General features: G+C 35.1%; 1 protein-coding gene across 1 annotated transcript in view; it reads right to left on the bottom strand.

Moving 5' to 3' along the window:
• The window catches only part of LOC125059883 (transcription factor Sox-17-alpha-A), a 106058-nt gene that overhangs the window by 63163 nt on the left and 19973 nt on the right, over positions 1 to 22922 (bottom strand). Inside the window, exon 3 of the mRNA XM_047664529.1 lies at positions 18581 to 18966. Within this exon, the coding sequence (XP_047520485.1) occupies positions 18581 to 18966 (386 nt within the window). The remainder of the gene's footprint in view (positions 1 to 18580; positions 18967 to 22922) is intronic.

Raw genomic sequence — 22922 nt, 5'->3', positions numbered from 1 at the left:
ATTGTGTTAGGCCCTTATTTTAATATGACAGACGTCATGTTGACAAAACCACATTGACCGTGACTCAGGCATTACTCAGTGCCATCACGTCAATTGTAATGTAAACTATTAATATTTAATTACGTGACCTCAGCTCTGATCTGAATCCAGACTGTACTATTACTAACAGGAAAACAGGAAAATATCGACGAAAAACTGCCAATATTAACAATTAAAAAATATATAAAACCTACGAGAACTAAGAAATGTTCATATGTAATACCACAAGAGCTTCAAAATTATCGGGTATTTCCCGATAGGTTCGTTGCAAACAATTAATATAGTTCGTCTCATGGTGCAATTCTATTGGCCGACATTAGGGTCGGAAAAATAATCTTAGATAATCTTAAAAATAATTCAGATGTCAGATAGTGCTTTAATTTAAATTCAGAATTGTCATTGTCAGAGGATATTCTAATACATATTTTAATCTTGTCTTGTGCGCTATCAAATACATATGTCAAACTTCATAAAGAAAAAAATCATTTGACAGCTCCTGAAATTAGATTTTAGTTTGATTGACGTCCTAGAATTCAGGCAGTCTATGATGGTAATTATATCAAGATGCTAATATCGATTAAAGAATTTACATAACACGTAATAATTGACAATGGCTTATACGAGTATAGTAAACTAATTGGCTATTGGCAATTCCTTCCTTCAGTGACATCCGACAAAAGAATTTTGACAGCGCATAAAGGCGGGACACTTTTGTGGTCACTTTTACACGTGTATGACATATTCTTTATATAAATTTTATAAACAATTAGCTAAATTACAAATACCAAAAGTTGAGTGTTGCTAGTGCGAAATTAGTATATGTCTAATGGATTATAACTATATCTATGTGCGTCTATGTCATATGTGTGAGTGGAAGACAAATTCACCAAAATTGGAAATTCCAAATTTAAAAAAAAGTTTTGGGAAATTCGCGGGTTGTACGGCATAGTTGAAAGACTGGCCGGTAAAAAAAGTTTGATAAAAACAAATTAGTCACAGACAATGATTACGTACTATACTCAACCCATAAAATATAGACTAAAAAAGATCTGTGGTTCATTACTATAGTTACATTTGTCTATGAAGATGACACACGGCATTTTTAAAACTAATAAGGCCGCCAGAAACGATGAAAAACTTATAAGCACGGAATGCATATGTATATGTATTGTAGAATTACTCATACAAGACATTAATATTCAATCACTATTCATTGCCTAATTCGGACTATAAATCGACTTCGACTATGACTATGTTAATATCTTGCTTAATGTATATGACAGACATACATAATGTATGGCCAAATTTTAACTAAAATATATTTTTTTTAAATAAAATTAACAGAAGACTGCCATTTTTAAATCACAATAACCCCCCCCCCCCCCCCCATACGTTTCTCAAATAGATGACTCTCCGGCGAAGATTCGAGAAAACTTAAGCGAGAGTAAGCGGGGAATGGGAGCTTGTTGCTGGACTGAAGGAGTCAACAAAAAGGTTTTGTTTTCGGCAGGGGGGGGGGGGTTAAACGAGCCTATGGGACACCTAGTTCAGAAGACAATTGTAGGTCATATCCCAGGGAAGACCTCCAAATGGGAACTGAGAGTCGATTACACAGTTACTAATAAAATATCGCTCTTTCTTTCTATGTGCGCATTAAACATTCGCTCGAACGGTGGAGGAAATCGACATGTCTTAGACCCAAAAAGTCGATGGCGTGTGTCAGGCACTGGAGGCTGATCACCAACCGGATCATGAAACAGATTCTTAAATCTGAGGTCCAGAGGACAGATCTAAAGTGGTTGTAGCGCCACTGATTTATTTTAATTTTTATGCTTCCTTATATTAGAAAACTAATAAAACAGATTGTAACTGTTTAAAGTGTTAAGTATTAATCTATAATTAAAAAAAACATTATTCATTTAGTTTTAGATTTGTTTTTATAGGCAAAGCAAGTATTTTTCCTTTTTGCTTCTAGTTTTAGTATAAATTGTATAGTATAGTGCGTTAGTTTTAAGAAAAAAAAAACTTTAAAACAATACCCTCTAACAACAGAGGTTGTTGGGATGTCCAGGGGAACATCTTGGTACTTCCTAAATTTGGGGGGAAATCCCCCTAAATAAATTTACCTAAAAAAAACACTGTTTTCATCACTGCAAGTGTTAAATGTGCTTATAAACAGGCCAATAGGTACCTAAGTACAGATAAACACGTAAATGAAGAAGCGATAACTTTAACCCAAAAGATTCATAAAGCATTGTAATTGTTACCATAAAAAACACATTTGTGGAGCACATACAATGTCATTTAATCATGATACCTACATTCCGATTGCAATCCGACTACTAAGTGAAATAGTTTGTTTACAATGAAAACTTATGAAAACGTATGCAGGACATGCGTCAATAAAAAATATATTAATGCACCTATTGTAGTGCTCCGCTGATATATAGAGTTAAAGCAAGGATAAAACTTTGGGGCTCGATATTGGGTTGACCCAATGCTAATTTGGTGCCCAAAACGTATAGGATTTGACGTACTGAAGTCACACAGGCTAAACTTGTCTAGCTATTGACTTCCGTGAAGTAACTCCCCCCTTTTAGTAACTTGAGCTTGGAGTTCGAGGCTTAATAAAAATTTTATAGAATTGGTAAAAAAATTTGAATAAAGTAGCCCCTCGATATCTTGGTACCCCCTAAATTTTGGGGGAAAACTCCCAAATTTGTGACTCCTATGTAGAAGCTATTACCCCCCTTAGTAACATGAGCTAAGCATGAGATTGAAAATCCAATATATTTTTGACGTACGAGAGTTAGCGCAGACTTCGCACTAAGTCTCGTTTTTTAATCTCACACTTAGTTCAAGTTACTAAAGGGGGGGGGGGTTTAGTTTAGTTACCTAAATCTTACCTTATGTGCTGGACATACAAGATATGCTTTACCTATGTGAAGAATTTGTTAATTTCTACCACGCAGGTATGACAACCTTATTATTTGTACTGGCATATAATACGAAAAAAGAACAAAAGTGAAGCTTAAAAAACTGGACTATCTGCAGAACCCATCAAAATCTTTAAAAACCAAGCTGAACATAGCCACAATCGCTTTATCAATTCACCATTCGTTTCACGGCGCGTGCCAAACCGATGCTATTTGCGTTGGCATACGATTAATTTATTTATTGAAATCAATACTAATATCTGCCAAGACAATGGCCCCAAATGAAAATGCGTACTCTGTTATGGCATGTCGGAATGCTAAACGAATCGGCGTCATTTCAATACGCCATTTTGCATTCAATTTTGAGGTTATAGATGCAATCGGGCGGCCATGTTTGATGTTCGGGTATCGTTCGGTTTCGCGCCGTTTTGGTGACAATTGACAGGTCATAGATTCGTAGATTGTACGCGGATAAGGGGAAATGTTAATTCTAATGACAAATGAAATGCCATTGAACTAATAAAATTCTAATAAGGTAGCATGATACAATTATTAAACATAAACACTTTTGAATTAGCATGACGCTGAACAAAGCGTTGAATATATTAGAAAAACGAATATATAATTGTTTGAGTAAGACTCCTTGGTCTGATCTGGATGACGTTGACATTGGCATGAATTTTGAAATCCAGAGAGTTTAAGATATCAACTGAAATGTCTTTCTGAATATTTAATTCATGTTAAATATTTAATTTCAATACACAAATATACAGTATTTACAATATTCTTTAAATTATGAATAAACAAATTTAAATTAGGTCCCGGTGGCATTCCTCGCTGTATTGCGGTATTTATTTGTAAAGGTAATCAACAACTCTAGGGTCACCGGTACTACCCAGACGCGTTCTTTAATAAGCGCCTGTGCAATTAAACTCCACGGCGCAAGAGTCTCTACTCAAAAGACAAAATCAAAGTTGGAGGAAAGACTATTTGAGCCGTTTATTATTTTTCGCCTGCTCTGTGGCCGCGGATAATTCTAGTTTAAAAATTGCCAGTGATGTTCTTATAGGAAGATCCAAGTATTGATTTTATCGATAGATGCCACAGATTAATTCGCAATAACAATTTGTCGTCGGCATCATATCTATGGAGTATTCGCCTACTTATAAAATAATGTATTCCTAACTCGAAACCTCCGTACCATCGTAGGCGCATGTATACCGCGATTTACTCGTTTTGATACGCGTTAAATTTATTTCGATATTATTTGCATTCATAAAGCGAACTAATTCTTAAAAGGCAACGCACTTGCGAGCCCTCTGGCAATGTCAATGTCTATGGTCGGCGGTATCACTTAACATTAGGTGAGCCACCTGCCCGTTTGCCCCCTGTTAAATAATAAAAAAAGCAGTGGAAAAACACTCTCTTTCTAAATCATGATGCTATTACATTTTGAAACCCAACGGGTAATCATAGACTACAGTTTCAGTCGCCAAAAGCAGGCAACGGATCAGATCCAAAAACTTATAATTCTGACAAAAAGAGGTCGGTTTAATGAACTTAAGGACGCCTATATCGGGCGAACAATGTCACACATTAGTATTATAATTAAAATCATTACATTAATTTACTCAGACATAAAATATTCCACGACATTTCGGGCATACAGATATGTATGTTATCATGATCTAAGTATCAACAGTACTAATACGGAAGTCATAATGTTAGGTGGGCTGAAAGTTCGTAAGCTAATATAGAAATTTGATTTGATAGCAATTCTAGAGCGATACAATTTTCGATACCATGTTTATAGTACGACTTGTAATCCTCAAAATAGGCTTCAGTGTCGGTGATCTCAATATCAGCGCACGCTGTCTAGCGCAACTCTTTAAGTTAATAAACCTTCGTTGTGAATATAGGTGCAAGTGCGGTATCTCGTACACACGAACACAGTGTCAAAACATAATAGAACATAAGACTGTTAATGACATTACCTTAGTTTAAGTTATAATAGTTTATGAATATTTTTAGTTTGAATTTGACCATACATAATCTGTAAATAAATAAATAATTAATTAAAAAAGCAGATCATATATATTGCGATATTATCAAACATAAATTGAAAAGTTTCAAAACTGTTAGATCCGACTATAAAGTAACCAATCGAAACTCGGTAAGCGGTTATGAACTATGGTTATATTGTACAGCAAAGTTGACCCTATTGCGTCTCTGACTCATGTTCAATGCGCGTGCGCAACTTCAAATTTCGAACGTTCCAAATTTAAATATTAAAAATAAACAATTATAAAACGGATGTTGCGTTGAACACGCAGTTACTTGTGAAACAACGTCTTTTTAAACTTACATAAATTCTTCTCTTGTTTAAATATTCCTAGTTTAAGACCGGGAGCCTCTGCGAAAGCCTGAAAACCCGGACCTGTCTTTGTCCAAAACTGACCTGATGCTAAGTGATACCGCCGCCTATAGGCACTCACATATGCAGAAATCTCGCAAGTACGTTGCCGGCCTTTAATTTTCTTTAAAGAGACTGCGCTAATCATCTTGAAACAAAATCGATTGGGAAGGTCCTAATAGTTATAATTAAAACCTAGATGGTTAAATTATTTTAATTAACTAACGAATAAAACAAAACACAATAAAAACCCATAGTTATGACAGCCATAATATTGACCCTATTCCGCGTGAATCATTTGCGGCGTGTGCGCATGTTGCGGTTTTAAATTTCGAATACATTTGTGCCCGTTTAATACTTGTAGTACAATAGAAATACGTCCTCCTTTTGAGTTTAACACCTTAACACCTAGAAAGCCTTATTAGTACGATATCGAATAAAATACGGCAACGTACCTACTCGCGAACCTTTATTTTATTTATAAGTCCTTAAATATTTATATTTAAAACTAGCTGGCCTGGCGAACATCGTACTGCCTGACAGTCTCTTTATTTGTTTAAAATACTTATTCTGCTATTCGGGACACCGGTCTAGCTAGTAAGATAAAAAAAAAGAAAATTGATAAGACAACCAGACAACATGTCAAAAAATAAAAATTTACCTTCCCGGAACCCCTCCACTAACACTTGAACTTTATGCTATGGTATTAAAGTTCAAATTGACTTTTAAGTATTATTACGAATATTTTGTATGGGAATATAGAAAAGTGTTGTTTTTAGACTTTTTCACTCATTTTTTTAAAATTTTTCTCCGTAAGAACCATCTTCTTACTTCAAGGTATATTATATAAAAAAAATCGCACAAATCGGTCAAGCCGTTTTCATGTTATGTCGTGACAACGGAAAACGGGTTTCATTTTTATATATATAGATATACAAGAAATTATGACATCAAATTTTACACACACATTAATTATATTAAGTAGAAACTGAAACCTCATTAAGAGCGTGATATACAAAAGTAGGAAGATTGTTGTAAAATTTATAAATATAAAAATGAATTGCTGTTCGTTGGTCTCGCTAAAACTCGCGAATGGCTGGACCGATTTGATTAAGTATGGTCTATAAATATTCGTCGAAGATTTTTTTTCAATAAGTAAATGGAAGCCTTCCGAAACTGGCGTTTCATAGTAGTATCAGGTCCGATCTCTTTGTTTAAAAAAAAATGTTGTATTAAGTATAGACACAAATATATGTAGGTGATACGAAGTTCACCGGGTCATCTAGTATATCAATATTTTAATAAGCAAGCTGTAGCTTTGTGATAGGCATTTCACATCCAGGGAACGTCCTAGTTGTTCCTTGTTGTATGCAAAATGTAAGTCCAGAAAAATGTTATTTGTTTCCTGTAGAATGAGCTTATTTATCGCAGCGTACCGTATTGAAACCTAAACCGGATGATAAAACATTTTTTTATTATTTTTGCTCTCTAAAAAATGCTAATATTAGGACAATCAGATACTTATGAATAGAAAAGATATACATGTGATGGCACGAGAACTTAAGACCGTCAGACCATGCAACTTCCTTACAATCACGAAGGGACCCTTTCCCCTCTGTCGTTTCCCCAGCAGCTGAGTTTCATCATCGGACGTCGAGGCAATACGAAATTCCACCTCGACGTCCGTCGTTCTACAACCGGGCAAAGCAGTTTTACCATGATATGTGGAACCAGCTGCCCACTGAAGTATTTCCGAACCAATTCGACTTAGGGTCTTTCAAGAAAAAAGCGTACCAATTATAAAAAGGCCGGCCGCGAGCTTTGGGATTGAACGTCCACAGACGGCGGTACCACTTAACATCAGATTAGCCTCCGTTTGTCCCATTTTTTTATGTTACTGAAGGCAAACGGGCAGGAGGATCACCTGATGTTAAGTGATACCGCTGCCCATGGCCACTCACACTGCCAGAAGGCTCTTAAGCCTTGCCATGTCCCATACTCGATCATACGTAGACGAGGAAATCATTTGAGATGACAATTTCCTCCGAGACTACCTCCCAAGTGGTACTACACCATTACTTTCATATATGGATATGCAAAATAAATAGATAGCCAAATTTGAGCTCTATGACTATGGTAATAGGGTGGCAATGATATTATCAGATGACATACGGAATTAATTGTATTATTATTGACTACGTGTCGCGAATACCGATGCGCGGGCGCTTTTTGTTCGAGTTCTACGAAATTTGTTTATGGATTTTGGATATTCGAGGAACTAGGTTTTAGGTTTTAGATTGCGCGCACGCACTTAGTTCCAGGTTTCTTCAATTCTGGAAAGCTAGATTCGGACGTGCAGACATTAGAAAATATCTCACTTTTAAATAGTAGTAGAATTATACTCAAACAACTCTTCTATAGAAGTACACGAACATAGTTAAGGAGAGCTATTTAAGATAGTCAAACTCTATAGAAATAATAATGAATCGCAAAATATTTTGCTTAGCACGGAACACGGAAACGGCTGGACCAATTTGAATATTTTTTTGGACTCTGATGAAGGTTTTGGAGAGACAAATTGGAACGATATTAAAAAATTAGTTTTATTTAGTACTTAGGTTTTTATTCGGTAAAAGCGAACTGTCTCCATGGCATAGCATAGCAAAATGTTCCATATCTTGGTATGTAGCTACTAAAAAGGTAGGCTAAGAAAATCATATTAAAGCGAAACGAAGTTCCCGGGGGCAGCATCATAAACGGAATGTATGAACGCAATAAACTCTTTCCGAGCGTATTTTGTAATCACCAATAGTGTGATTGCTAAGGAATGTTTAGTAGTATTCATTATAGTTTTATACCCTATTTAGTGGGTACGTTGCCTTTGAGGGAGGAGTATGCTCTGTTTTAAAACAATTGAAGGTCGTATCCCAGGGAAGACCTCACCGGGAATCGACTTCAATGATAAATAACGATTATTGAAGAGGTCGAAAGAAATCTGTATCTAAACGACCTCTAAAGAAACTGCGCACGGAAGATGTTTTTAATAAAAATATTCAGAATTTATTTTATAAATACAGCTAACACAAATTATATACAACAAAAAATTATACTAAACATATATCCAAAGATGGAATATATAATAACAAGCTTCCAACATTAACGAAACGAAAAAATTCATAAAAATATGAAATACGTAATACCTAGTTCGGTGCTCATGATGCAGGTTATTAAGCTTAGGACATTCTTAATACTTTTAATATTCCACGGGCTAGCAAGGATTTGATTGATAACATTGAAAAAAGATGTCATGTGGAACATGGTGTAATGGTTGTAGCACCTTACAAACATTTTGTAAAACAAAAAACGTGGCGATTAAAAAGAGTGGCGGAGAGGTTATTTCCAGTTCTTCTCTTCAGTTCTACGCCCTTGATTTGGGAACTGGCAGTAAATGTATAATTAGAAGCATTTAATATGTATTTCTTTTTGACGTTCATAAGTGTACAATGTACATTGTTACCTATATGAATAAATTATTTTGTTTTGATTTGATTTGACATTCGTGCCAGACTCCACTTCTAACTGGACACTGCAATATTATCATAAAGATACACCACACGTATCTAAAGCAAAAACTCTATTAGTCCCTTATTTTATCAACTTATAATTTGATGACACCTTGACGAAGAAAAACAAATGCCATAAGCGTACTTCCTTATAAAAGCAACACCATAACCGGCTGTACAGTTTGAGATAAGCTTTTAGACGTTATAATTACTATTTTACCATTTTCATTTGTGAAAGGTATTCCATAAACGGTTAGGTATATTTGCTACTTGTATGGTTTTTTTCTCATAACTAATGCTGGGCTTTCTTTTCCCCATTGCAATAGCTCATGTCATCTGCCGAGTGATAATGTTCAGTACAGAAAATAAATTTTTATTATTTGTTATATCTATGGTTGGATTCATATGGCCAACATTGTGATTCCTTCCTGAGGCAGAGCCTTGGGCAGAGTAAACTCAGATACCCTAATATACATTTTTTTGTTCTTAGAAAATTTAAATATCTGCAGATTTACTTATTAAAATCAAGTTTTATAGGTAATTTCCGTTTAGTTGGCGACTGATTCAAGGAATAGGGTTGGAAAATATTTCGTCATACAATGCACAGAGACGATGAAAACTTGGGAAACTGATCGTGGTAATCGCAGAAGATCACGTGGCCGCTCACCAGCTAGTTGGACCGATCAAGTGAAAGACTCATCGTCCTCATAACTGTACACTGTAGAGAGGCGCTGGACTAAAACAGGTGGAAACATTCTACAGATGTTTCCTTGCTGACCACGACACTCCGACATGAGCGACTGAAGAGAGAGAGAGACAAACGCGAACAGTATTTGACGATACCTACAAAACTGGTAGCGGATTTTATCCAAGGGAATTCTCTGCTTATTAAGAAATGGAACCGTTGAATCTAGATTTTTCCTTGCTACCGACAGAAGAGAGGGTTGGAAAATTACTTGACGTAAGGTCAGAGTCTCCCGTATCTCAAAATCTAGTCACACTTAGCGGTAAACTTTTTCTATAATAATTTTAGTCTCAACATTTTTTTTTTTTAAGCCAGGTCATATTTTTTTTTTCACTTTTTTTTTTGCATTTAGTTTCACATATAACGTTCCACTTGTTGTTGTAATCATTCCCACGTAATTTTTAACGTATTTATATAAAGCACTATAACACTTTTCAACATATTAAATACGCTTAATCAGAGACAATTTCGATTTATTTCATTATGCGGTAGGCAGACGACCCACGATTAGATGACGTGCAACAAAATTGCCTTGTCATTAAATGGTAAATCCGATCTGTCATATTAGCTTCTGACAAAATGTTTTTATTATTAAAATTTCGTAACGAGTATTTCATATTTTTGTCGGTCCAAAAGCCCCAAGAAGGTAAATTAAATAGGGATTTTTTCCTTGTGTGGGTCTCCAGGATTTACTGTTATCCCCCCCCCCCTCCTTTTGTCCGAAAGCTCTCAAAAATAATAATGCATAAACATATTAATTTTTTGCATAGACAATGTGTGTGTATAATATGTGTAAAAAAGTTAATAATTACTGTTGACGTAATCACCAAATAAGACAATCAAAGACCCCCCTCCCCCTATAGTGCTTACGTAATACTTGAATGGCCCCATGCTTTTATAGATTGTTATTTGTTGCAAACAATACACCGAATTGTCTAACGGAAGATCAGAAAACATTTTTTTTTGTTAACATTCTTGGTACGCACTCCTGCCTATTTACAGCGATTTATAAAGTGTTTTATTAACCCTGGAAAGATAGTCTGCGTAAAATTTACGCATGCGTTTTCGAATAATTGCTCTATCTTTCTAATTAGCGCGAATCCATAGCTGTGCGTTTAGGACATCTCATTCGTGGTTGGGAGCTACCGCGTGACGTAAGTGTCAATAAGGTAAGTGCCACCGATTTTAAAATATAACGACCGCGTGAGTCAAAATTACGCATGATTATCTTTATCGTGACTTTTATGATTTTGGCTTATATGACAGTTTTAGTACTGTTTTAATACTTTATATTATAACTTATATTATAATTTCATTTTTAAAGATATTCAGGCAAATATATATCACAATGGGGAGTATCAATTGAAACGAACACGAAATCCTGGCCGCTCTTATGCAAAGTGATGACGAGCTTCCGTGTGAGGACACCGACAGTGAAGTAGCGGACCACGTTTAAAGTTTTCTTTTTTTTTAAGTAAAAATAAAGGAGTTTAACATTTTTTTTGCAGTATTAATTATTCTAATATATGTGTATATATAATAACATACAGTTCATTAAAACAAACTATTAAACCTAGACCTACAACTAATTCAAATTCTTGCGTAAATTTTACGCATGATTATCTTTTCCGTATTACAAAATATGATTATCTTTCTAGGGTTAATAGAAGAATGAAGTACATACTAGATATTAAATTATTAATTTATTTCTACTTCTATGTTATTTTCCCTGCACGACATCTTAATTGGATATTAATAAATATTAAACCACTTGACGACATTACATGCTGTGAGGAATGTACTTATTAACGCTAAAGAAGTAATTACTGATTTATTTAATTTTGCTGCGCCTTTTTAAATTAACAATATGTAGTATAGCTTTCATTTTTTTCCTCCTTATTTTATTAACATACGGATACCCTGGACCTCAAAGAAGATGGAGTGTGGGTGTGTAATGGACATGGCCGTTTGTTTATGTTTTAATTGATTGATTTTGATGACAGCTAATGATTAAAATATAAACGAACATCATAGCTTGCCCCAGTGAAAAGTTATACTAATGTAAAGTTGTGCGCAACAAAATAACCTCAAAATGGCGGCCCTTCCCCCTCCACCGAGCACGTTGCGTTCTCGCTTACTGTAATAAACTCTTTGATCTTTTAGCTATCCAATGGTATTTTGGATGTAGAAAACAACAACCCCAAACTATTCCTCAATTATGTTGACATTAGGTTTTTTGGACTGCATTTTTGATGGTAGAAAATTTAAAGAAGTTTTCACGTCAAAAACTAATAGTGCTCCAACCTATAAGTCTCTGCCTCTGTCATCTACATTCAGCCTGTTATCTTACAGGAGCATCAGCAAACAAGACATCACAGAAAAGCAAGGGATTTGTGGAGGATTTTGCATGTCTTCGTTATAATAACAACCAACCAAGCATAACAACTTATTTCTTCAGTTAACGGCCTATAATCGCTACTGTATAAGGAGTGCAATTTAGACAATTAACACAAGGATGAACCAAGGCCAAGAGCTCTGATGAATAATAATTTGATGGATGCTTCCTTAGTAATTGTCACGTGAATACTATGATTGCTATCAATATTCTTAAGTAAGATATTTATTAAATATCATCCAAACAAAGGAATGTTGTATTGATTATATTTTGCGTATAGTTCATTTAAATAATGATTTGCAAACAAAATCGGATTTGTAAATGCAGAAATCTTAATTTAAAATTATTATTTTATGATATATAAATTTTAATAGAAATAACCTATTGTGTAATATGTACTAGTATCATTAATATCTCACTTACCCAACAAATATATAAGATAACGAGAAATTAATATAATAAGGTTTGTATTTAGTCATAAGTATTTTATTTATTGACTCATTGAATATGTATTCAAATATAAGCTTTGAATATTTGACACTTGTAGGCTAGATTGAAACGCTTCCTCAGAGTTTAAGGAATTAAAAAAATACTGGAATTGTCGTCGATTATTATATAGTCTAAGGCCTACAACGCACTAGCGGCTGGCCGCAATGCGGTGTGCCGCTGCGGCGGGCCGCGGTATATACGGTCCGCCGTAGCGGCCTGCCGTATTCCGGCTAACCGTCCCTATTGCGGTCCTATTGCGGTCTGCCGCAATCGTCACTCGTCAGTGCTTCTTGAAATATTACAAATTCAAATTTAATGACGTGGAATAAGTGATACATGTATTTTATGTTCCATAATAAACATATTTTATTTTTGTATTTTTTACTCTTTTAAAATAGGTTTACAATATTTTGTTTACATTTGTTAAATAATTATATGTGATGACGTAGGTAGGACGGCTAACCGCGCCGAGTGCGTGGAGGGGACGCGGCGCGCCGCATCATTCAACCGGTGCGGCTCGCCGCAGCTCCAGATCAACCGGAGCGGTTGACGGTTGACCGCAAGTCAGTGCGTTGTTATCGTGCGGTTTCTATATAATAATCCATGTGCGGCCCGCCGCAGCGGCACACCGCATTGCGGCCAGCCGCTAGTGCGTTGTATGTCTAACAAATATTGGTATTAATACATAGTTGTTTATATTATAATAGTGTAAAGCCATAAAGGTAATATAACTAATAATTGTTTTGAGTCAGGAATAAGGGGCCGTCCATGTATTACGTAAGCAGATTTATTTAAATTTATTCCCCCCCCTTTCTCTTGTCACCAAAAGTAAGCAAAAATAATCTATATATATATAAAAATGAAACCCGTTTTCCGTTGTCACGACATAACATGAAAACGGCTTGACCGATTTGTCTGATTCTTTTTTTATAATATGCCTTGAAGTACGAGGATGGTTCTTACGGAGAGAAAAATTTAAAAAAAATGAGTGAAAAAGTCTAAAAACAACACTTCTATATTCCCGTACAAAATTAATACCATATCATAAAGTTCAAGTGTTAGTGGAGGGGTTCAGGGAAGGTAAATTTTTATTTTTTGACATAATGTATATGTTGTATCATCAACTTTCTTTTTTTTATCTTACTAGCTAGACCGGTGTCCCGAATAGCAGAATAAGTATTTTTAAAAAATAAAGAATCGACTGTGAGGCGGTACGATGTTCGCCAGGCCAGCTAGTAATGCATAAAAGTATTAATTTTTTGTAGGAATCCTCGAAAATGCATTTCGTTTTCAAGCATAGACATTGTGTGGGTAATTTGTATAAAAAGTAAATAATTACTGTTGACTTAATCACCAAATAAGAAAATCAAAGATCCCTGTGCTTACGTAATAATTGAACGGCCCCTATGGAACGTTATTCTTACTCCTAGTTACTAGGAATGTATGTTTTTAGGCATTATATATTTTATATATTACATAATATTTTCTATACAACCACAAACCACAGATAAGACATAAAAAGGAATAAATTTGATTAAAAGACGGGAAAACCCAGCTCTATTTACAATTAAGTTATTATTAAATAACGTGACTCATTTTGTATTGATTATTAAACTTAGCTCTGAATAAAGGTAGTGTCACGTGATTATCTATTATTATAAAGAGGAAAGATTTTTACGTAACGAATAAACACAAAAATACTGGACCAATTTAAAAAAAAATACAGACTTCTACAAAAGCCCTGAGTGACAATAATAATCAAGTGGCAACAACCATAAATGGATCTTGGTTTCAGATTGCATCCTTTTCTTTGATCATTTTTATTTCATAGACAAGACTGTGTCAGACACATTTAATCGATTTTTGGGTTTAAGACGTGCCGGTGTCGCCACTATGTTTGCCTTCACCGTAGGATCAAGTATTGCGGATATGGACAATTCCATATTACACAGCAGTGATTCGAAGGCACGCACTCAGGGATGAGGGTCGCACTCTTAAACCACTAGACCAACACTGCTCTATGTATGTATAATAATACAGTACGCGGTAGACCCAGAGTTATAAAGGGAAACCGTTATTTTGAACAATCAAAAAACTAGGAACACGAATTTAATAAAGTAATTTAGTTTCATTTTATAACAACACAATTAAAACAGGTGCAAAGATAGGTCACTGCAGACTTATAACTTATGAAATCTCCGCGTTATTGGAGGGAAAAATCGCGTTATATGAGGAATGGAAATCGCGTTATAGGAAAACGCATTACTGTATAGTTTTAAAAGGATTTTGGGTGCTTTCTTCTGTTTAACGTGCGTAATTTATATCTCAATTAGGTTAAGTTTAACGATCTGTGGACATATTATGACGCTATATGTCATGTTACTACTTTAACAAATGTCTGTTTTGGGTATTACCTTTAACGTAACATACGTATAAGGTAGCGTGTCAAAGCCTGTTATAGATAAAATTATTGTATGTTACATATAGATACAGTTTAATTTCATATATATAACCGTTATTATTACAGTATAATACGCGAAATAGAACTAATTTGAGTGTACGACCAACCAGGCTCCAAAAGATAAACCACTCCTTATATGGAAATTGTATTCGTTTTTACAACAAACTCCCAAGCGAAATTAGAGAATTATCACTAAATAAATTCAAAGCTCTCGTTAAACGGCAATTAATCAATAAAGCGTATTATAAATTTGATGAATACTTAAATGATCCTAATCCTTGGGATTGATTTGCTCCAGTTCAAACAATTTGTATGACAATACTTGGCGATTAAAAAGAGTGGCGGAAAGTTTCTTGCCAGTTCTTCTTACCCGCTCTACGCCCTTGACTTGCGAACTGGTAGTAAATGTAAATTTTTTTACAATTAATTTAACTTGACAATTCAAAAGTGTACTTGAATAAAGATATTTTGAGTTTGAGTTTATTATATAAACATTTGTATATAACTGTTTTATACTGATCTACTTATCTGCACTATGTTCTTTGACTTTGCATGAACTCGTATTATGCATTAGTATATGAAACAATATTGATCCATTTTTAAAAAAATATTAAAATTGCTCCGTTTTTATAAAAAATGATAACTACTATTCCATTTTCAAATACTTGATTCTTTTTGTTCCATTTTCAAAAATAACATTATTTGTGTTCCATTTTTAAAAAAATATTAAAATTGCTCCGTTTTTAAAAAAAATGATAACTACTATTCCATTTTCAAATACTTGATTCTTATTATTCCATTTTTGAAATTTGTTATGCCTATTTTTTGTAGTCTACTTCTATGGGCTTATTAAAATGGTAATTCATAAACAGGAAATAGTCGGTACACACTTGGCTACAGTACTTTTTATTTGAGTTTTATTTCATTAACCACGATAGCATCTAGCCACCCACGCCGGAGCATAATGACTTGCCATATCAAAATAGTACAGTCGTGTAAACCGTGTATTAGAGTACCGTTATAATTATTAATAAAAAGTGTATCAACGGGGACAGTCGAGTAAAACAGTGATTTATAGAATGTGAAAAAATATTCAAAACAAAATTTATATTCGCCTTAGACCGTACAAAGAATTTTTTAATTAGTAAATTTTTTGAGATAATTTAAATAGCTTCATTTATTTTTAAATGTGTTTTGCATACATAAAAAATTGTATGATTATTTGTATAATCCGAATTTTGCAGAAAATATCTGCACGGGATTTTTAACTGATTTCTTCAAATAACAAAACATAATCAACACTCCATTATTATATTAAAAGGCCGGCAACACATTCGCGAGCCCTCTGACATTGAGTACATGGGTATCACTTAACATCAGATGAGCCTCCTGCACGTTTTTACTATATAAAAAAACTTTTCTCTGCGACTGTATCAGTTACGTATTGCGTAGAGTTCGTGTCCTCTACACCCTGCCAGAGAAAGTTAAAAGGTCGACGTCTAATTATAACAATACGTTTAGACAAAATTTATGGTTAAATTTTGGTCGGTATAGTCTAAAAACCTTTTATTTTACCATTAATGTGGTATAGCTATATTTACTTTATAACCACTTCATAAAAATAACATGAAATTTGAAAAAGGAACACACGATATACGCTATAACAGTCCCATAGACTATAGACATTCTGAATTGATTAAGCAGCGTGTCATATGCCATTTGATTACAAATAGCAACACGAAATTAAAGTCGTCAAGTTAACCGACACCTAGTAACTTTCCGTAGTAAAGAAATATTTAAAAAAAGAACATACAATTCGCTAAAGATTATATAACAGTCCCATAGACTATAGACGTTATTCCGAATGAATGAAGTGTCGTAACCTACATGCCAATTCATTACACGCAACAAACATAAGAAGTTTATTAAAGTCCTCAAATTAATCGACACGAAGTAATTCTCCGTTTAAGTAAAGAAATATTTAAAAAAAGAACATATTTGCTAAACATCGCATACCAATACCATAGACTATAGACGTACAGTCAATACATATTAATACAGTTTAATTAGGGTTATAAATCACACATCGACCTTATATGTAAAACAAAAAATATGCAAAAGTACAACACCGTATTCGCTGTACAATTCAATATTGCATTCTTGCTTCTGTAAAGGGCTGCGACAACTTAATTAAATTATTAAAAAACGGCCAAGCGTGTGCCGGCTCACGTCCACAGAGCATTTCACACTAGGTTATGTCAATTCGATTGTATAATGAGTCTTTTGACATGTTAATGGCTCATTTATCTCTTTTAATATTATACATATTACTCTTATCACGTTGAAAAGTTTAATTGCGTAGTAAGTCTAGTACGGGGTTCGAATCCAGTTTTACACAATTACAACTACTCTTAAGACTTCATAACATTAAAATATTATATAATATTATGTTAATAATAACTGAATAGGTACACGGCCAAGGAACAAGTCGTTTTGATCATTTGAAATTCAAATTTGGAGATTGCTTTTTTCTGCTGACTCACGTTAGATGTAACTTCAGATTTGAGGCAAGTTATAATCGAAAAAACAATTTTTTTCGCTGTTGTTAAATGAAGGGTGTAATATGAATGTTTATAATTTGTTAAGATTTTGTGGAGATAATCTTACAGCACTTATTATGTGTGAGACTGGGTTCCCTTGTACGAATGGACTATATCCACATGGCATATTTCGTTTGTTCCATTTTACATAAAAAAATAATTAATGAAAATGTATCGTCAAAAACCAGGTACGGTGGCTTCTATGGACTGAGGTCGTAGGTTCAAACCCCGTACACCAATGGACTTTCTTTGTCCACATTTATCCCTTGCTCGTGAGGGCAAACATCGTGAGGAAACCGGCCTTAAAAACCAAACCAGCCGGCAAAAAGTCGACGGCGTGTGTCAAGCACATGGTGATCATTTACTTCGAGGTACCTGTTTTGAGATGATTTGTTTTATTGTATCTGAGGCCCAGACCTAAAAAGGCTGTAGTGCCGATTTTAAAGAACTCTTTGCTGATTTGGTTATGATTTCTGATATATAACTCAATCAATCTCTTACTTAAAAGGCCCAACCTGACGTTGCAGTGCCACTGGTTTTTATCTTAAGGCCATGAATTTGAATTCTAATACACAAATAGAATGTCTGTGTTCATTATGTGTGTTAAATATGTTTAAACTGCTCGCAAATCTAAGATTTGTAATATAATTCCACCCGTATCACCTCGACGTCCATCGTTCCTCGACAGAGCGTTATTGAAGGCTCGGCCTACTGAAGTATTTCTAAACGAACTCGACTTAGTCCTTCAAGAAAAGAGCGTACCAATTCTTAGCTGGTACCGCACTATGTGTCCATGGACGGTATCATCTAACACCAGGTGAGCCTCCTGCCCATTTGCTCACTGTTCCATAAATATAGAAACCGGACTCTATGAATCGGACCGGTTCTATAAATATAGTGTCCATACAGCTAGTATCTTTGAAAATAGAAATAACTCACCTAGCATTTTACTAAGGTCAGCGTTGTGCAGATCTGGATTCTCATCAGCCAGCTTCTTCCGCTCCACCTTCGCCCACACCATAAAGGCATTCATGGGTCTCCGTATCCTGGCTTCTTTCAGCGCCTTCGCCTGGCCCATTTTAGTTGTAAATGGTGCTCTTGCGAACTGCTGAGTCGAAAAGTCTCTGGACTCATATGCATTTCTGTAGTCATACTGTGTTCTGTAGTCTATGCCGTAGGGGAGGGTCGACCAGACTACAAGTTCTGGGCTGGTCTGCTCCTGGGGTGAGTCTGCGCTCGTGTCGACGGCACCTTGGACGTACTGCTCGTAGCTTCGATGGTAGGTTGGCGGAGACTCGATACCTGCTCCTCCTGAGTCCATCATACTGAAAAGAACGAATAAATGAATGTTTGCGTAAGTATGTTAATGATTTGGACTATGTTTTTTAGCTGTGAATTATATAGGTACGTATATCTTGTATCTATAATAAATTGTATTTAAAACTGCCCCTAATAATTTTTTAATGGCCTACCTTTTTAGTAGGAACATTTTGTTATGCTTCCTAATAGAGACTGTTCAATTTCTCAAACTCAAGGAGTTCAAGGAATTAAACAAAAAAAAATAATCCTCAAATTGATCAAGCCGTCTTCGAGCTTTGCGCTTAGTATTATATAGATAATGTATAAGTGTGTTCTGATAAATAAATAAGAGTATGAGATGACAATCAAAGCTACTATTATGGCCAAAAATTGATGTATCTAACTCACCGTTTTCCATTACAAATATCCTATCTAACCTGTGATAATATATTTGAGTCTGTTACAATCTTGAAATCTAAATCACATCAAAAGATTCACTTTACGAAGATTTTATGGCATAAACATTCCAAAGACAACCAACAACTTTACCGTTCTGTGCGATCTATTTTCAAAATTTAAATCAACGCGTGAAATTACAAATGCCCTACCTCTTATCTAAATCTAAATCTGCCCTAATCTATGACACAAAACCATTGCGTTCGTTACTCTTTTGTTTCTACGTGATATATAACTTAATAAATTCATGGTTTTATCATGTTATCGGAAACTCAATGGCGCCTTATATTCCACAAACGCGAGATCTAAGAAGCCACCTAAGGCGAGGATCCTATTGCGATCGGTTAGTCGTAACGAGAGGTCTCGACTTACGGCAATTTCCTCATATCGTTACATTCTGTGATGTCGGCTACACGACACCGGAGATTTTTAGAATTCCACCTTCACGCGTGTCAAATAGGTCCATCTAGGACCATTATGTTATCTATATTACACATTATTTTTTGAAGTGAGGGTAAAACTTTTACTTAGCGTCACTAAGATGTGCAGCGTTTTTGTCGAAGAAAAGGGAGAGAGCGATTGAGACCGATTGAGAGTGAGAAAGGATACGAAAATAGAATTTCGTAAATTTTCAATTTGTATATCTATATTTACAAATAAAAGGAGAGATCATAATATACTGGTACAGATCATCTATTGGGGCTTTTACCTTAGTAATAATTAATTTACAAAGAAGATTAACTTCTGACGTCATGTGTACTTTGTACGTAGGCACTCTTTTAAAAATTTTACTGTGGCCTTCAGGCACCAAGGTTAAACCCCTGAGTGTTATATATTAGGCAATCATAAATAAAATAAATAATTTTATTCTACGACTAATATCGGTTAATTTCGAACCAAAACCAGTGGCGCTACAACCTTTTAAAGTTTGGGATTTTAGTATCAATTTCGTGATCATTAGTTTTTCTTAACAGGCAAGGTAATAGTGTGCCTGACATACGCCGTCGACATTCGTGGTCTTAGACACGTCTGCCTCACGATGGAGGGATCTGAAGCCAATAGGCCGCTATTTCACATAGTTTAGCAGAGGTTTTATTTATAAAAGCTTGCCAACGCTCGCCATACTGATACATTAATACAAGAAAAATAAAATACAAGATGTTATGTGACGAAATGTACACAAAATATTGTAAAAACTATTTTAAAAGAGTAAGTATGGAGTTTCTTGCCCATTCTTCTCCATATGAAACTACCTTTTGGAAGAGACAACTAGAGTCTTTTTTTATATATTTCGAGTTTCAAAAGTGCCTTTTTAATAGGCCTTATATGTATAAATGAATTTACTTGACACGAAGAAAAAAAAATTAAACCTAAAACCTTGACGTTCAAGTCTCTAGATTGAAGTTAAACACGAAATATAAAAATATCTAAAACGTATTTTCATTCCATATTAACTTTTGATTGGCATATTTAGTTAACATAAATTCCAATTTCGATTACTCCCTTTGCAGTAGACACTTGGGCCGTGGGGTTTAAATAAGGCACTAACTAAACTGCTGGTGCTTTCCTCGATCATAGAGGAAATACCAGAATTAATAGTACAACTGCCACAAGGACCAACTTTTTACAATTATAATTAATTTGCAACATAACACTCAACCTACCACATAACGCCACACAGCGAGTAATTTTTCTAATTTACATGAAACCTGGCGCCGGAAACGACACTTCTTGGAAATATGTCGTTGAATATTGTAAACGTGGGAGTCTTGGCTGATCTTAATAAACAACTATGGGTATAGAGAGACATGACAGACGAAACACCAAACCTTGCTTTTGTGATGGGTGTCCACAGACTAGTGATGTTGTTGTCCAATCAACCCCGTCTGCCATCACTGGCATGTTTTAAAATGAAACGTGCATAATATGGTTTATTTATTGACGTTCATAACATATATAATATATAAAGCATCTACATTCTACAGTATATGTTACGCTATATTCTAAAATACAGCGTAACATTCCCCTACTCGCCTACTCCCCTAGACGCTGGACCTATCAAGTAAAGGGGATTACGGGTCTTATTACCCAGGCGCAGAGGCTTGCCGAACACGGGGGGGGGGGGACGAATCCGGAAATGAAGTATTTCCGAATCAATTCGACTTAGGGTCCTTCAAGACAAGAGCGTACCAATTCTTGAAAGACCGGCAACGCATTTACGAGAGCTCTGGCAATATGAGTGTTCATGGGTGGCGGTATCACTTAACATCAGATGAGCATCCTCCCCGATGCCTCCTATTACATAAAAAAAAGAAGAGTGCGACTGAAGAAGAAGAAGAGTAATTCCTATAAACATCCAGCAGTTGCCTTATTATTGATGGAACCAACTGGCCTTTTTACATATTAAGATATGCTACTGCCATTTTAAAATTAATTGAGAAACTTTAGAGATTAATCTACAAGCGTTCAAGTTAGTTTTTATAACAAATCCATTAATAGCGAAAGGAAATGATTCACTATAGGGCGAGGTGTCGCTGATGTGTTTCAGTCCTAAGCGTGGAAACAATGGAATTCTCGACGTCGTACGTAACATTTGACGTAGGTGTGACGTCAGTTTTACATGAACTATGTACGGTGTCACCAGGGGACGCATATCGGGGCCAGTTTTTTATAATTGACTTGACAAAATTAGTTTTTATTGCTAAGCTGACCCGGCAAACGTTTGTTTTGCCATGTATATTATTTCTAGGAAACACTTTTTTAGTTTAATACAAATAACTATCTACAATAATAAAAAAGGGGTTGATCGTAGAGGGTTGAAAATTAATATGTAATTTTATGTTGTATCAAAAAAAATTAAAACCATAAAAAATTCTAAACAATATTTTTTTTTTGGGGTGGACACCACTTATCACTTAGGGGTTTGAAAGATAGTTGCCGATTCTCAGACTTACTGAATATAGGTACATAAAAAGTTTCATAAGAATCGGTCGAGCCTTTTCGGAGGAGTATGGGAACGAACATTGTGACACTAGAATTTTATCTCAGAACAAGGCCTCCTGGTAGTTTTGCGAACGGATGGCGTAGTCCTGCTCTTTCGTGAATTTTGTAAACATTGTTGACATTCATATGTTGTCATGTTGCATGCTCTAAGAAGCATCTAAATTGAATAAACGTATTTTGATTTTGATTTGATTTGATTTTATATATATAGAGATATATTTTAATCTGCATACTGAAATATTTCCGAACCAATTTGACTTAGGGACCTTCAAGAAAACAGCGTACCCTTACTGCCCTCTGGCAATAAGAGTGCCCATGGGCGGCGGTATCACTTAACATCAGATGATCCTGCCCGTTTGCCGCTTGTTATATAAAATAATAATGATACTATTTTTTTTGCGTTTGAGGCGCAAACTAACTGTTGTGGTCTCTGGCAGAATGATCAGCGCTGAGGAACACGTCTGCTCCACAGCATAACGCTGAGCCAGGGCCAGTTACAACCACAACACACACACACATTACA

This window comes from Pieris napi, chromosome 20 (assembly GCF_905475465.1).
Source record: "Pieris napi chromosome 20, ilPieNapi1.2, whole genome shotgun sequence".
NCBI lineage: Eukaryota > Metazoa > Arthropoda > Insecta > Lepidoptera > Pieridae > Pieris > Pieris napi.
The sequence above is the reverse complement of the archived record's forward strand: the minus strand, read 5'-3'. Positions and strand labels throughout refer to the sequence as shown.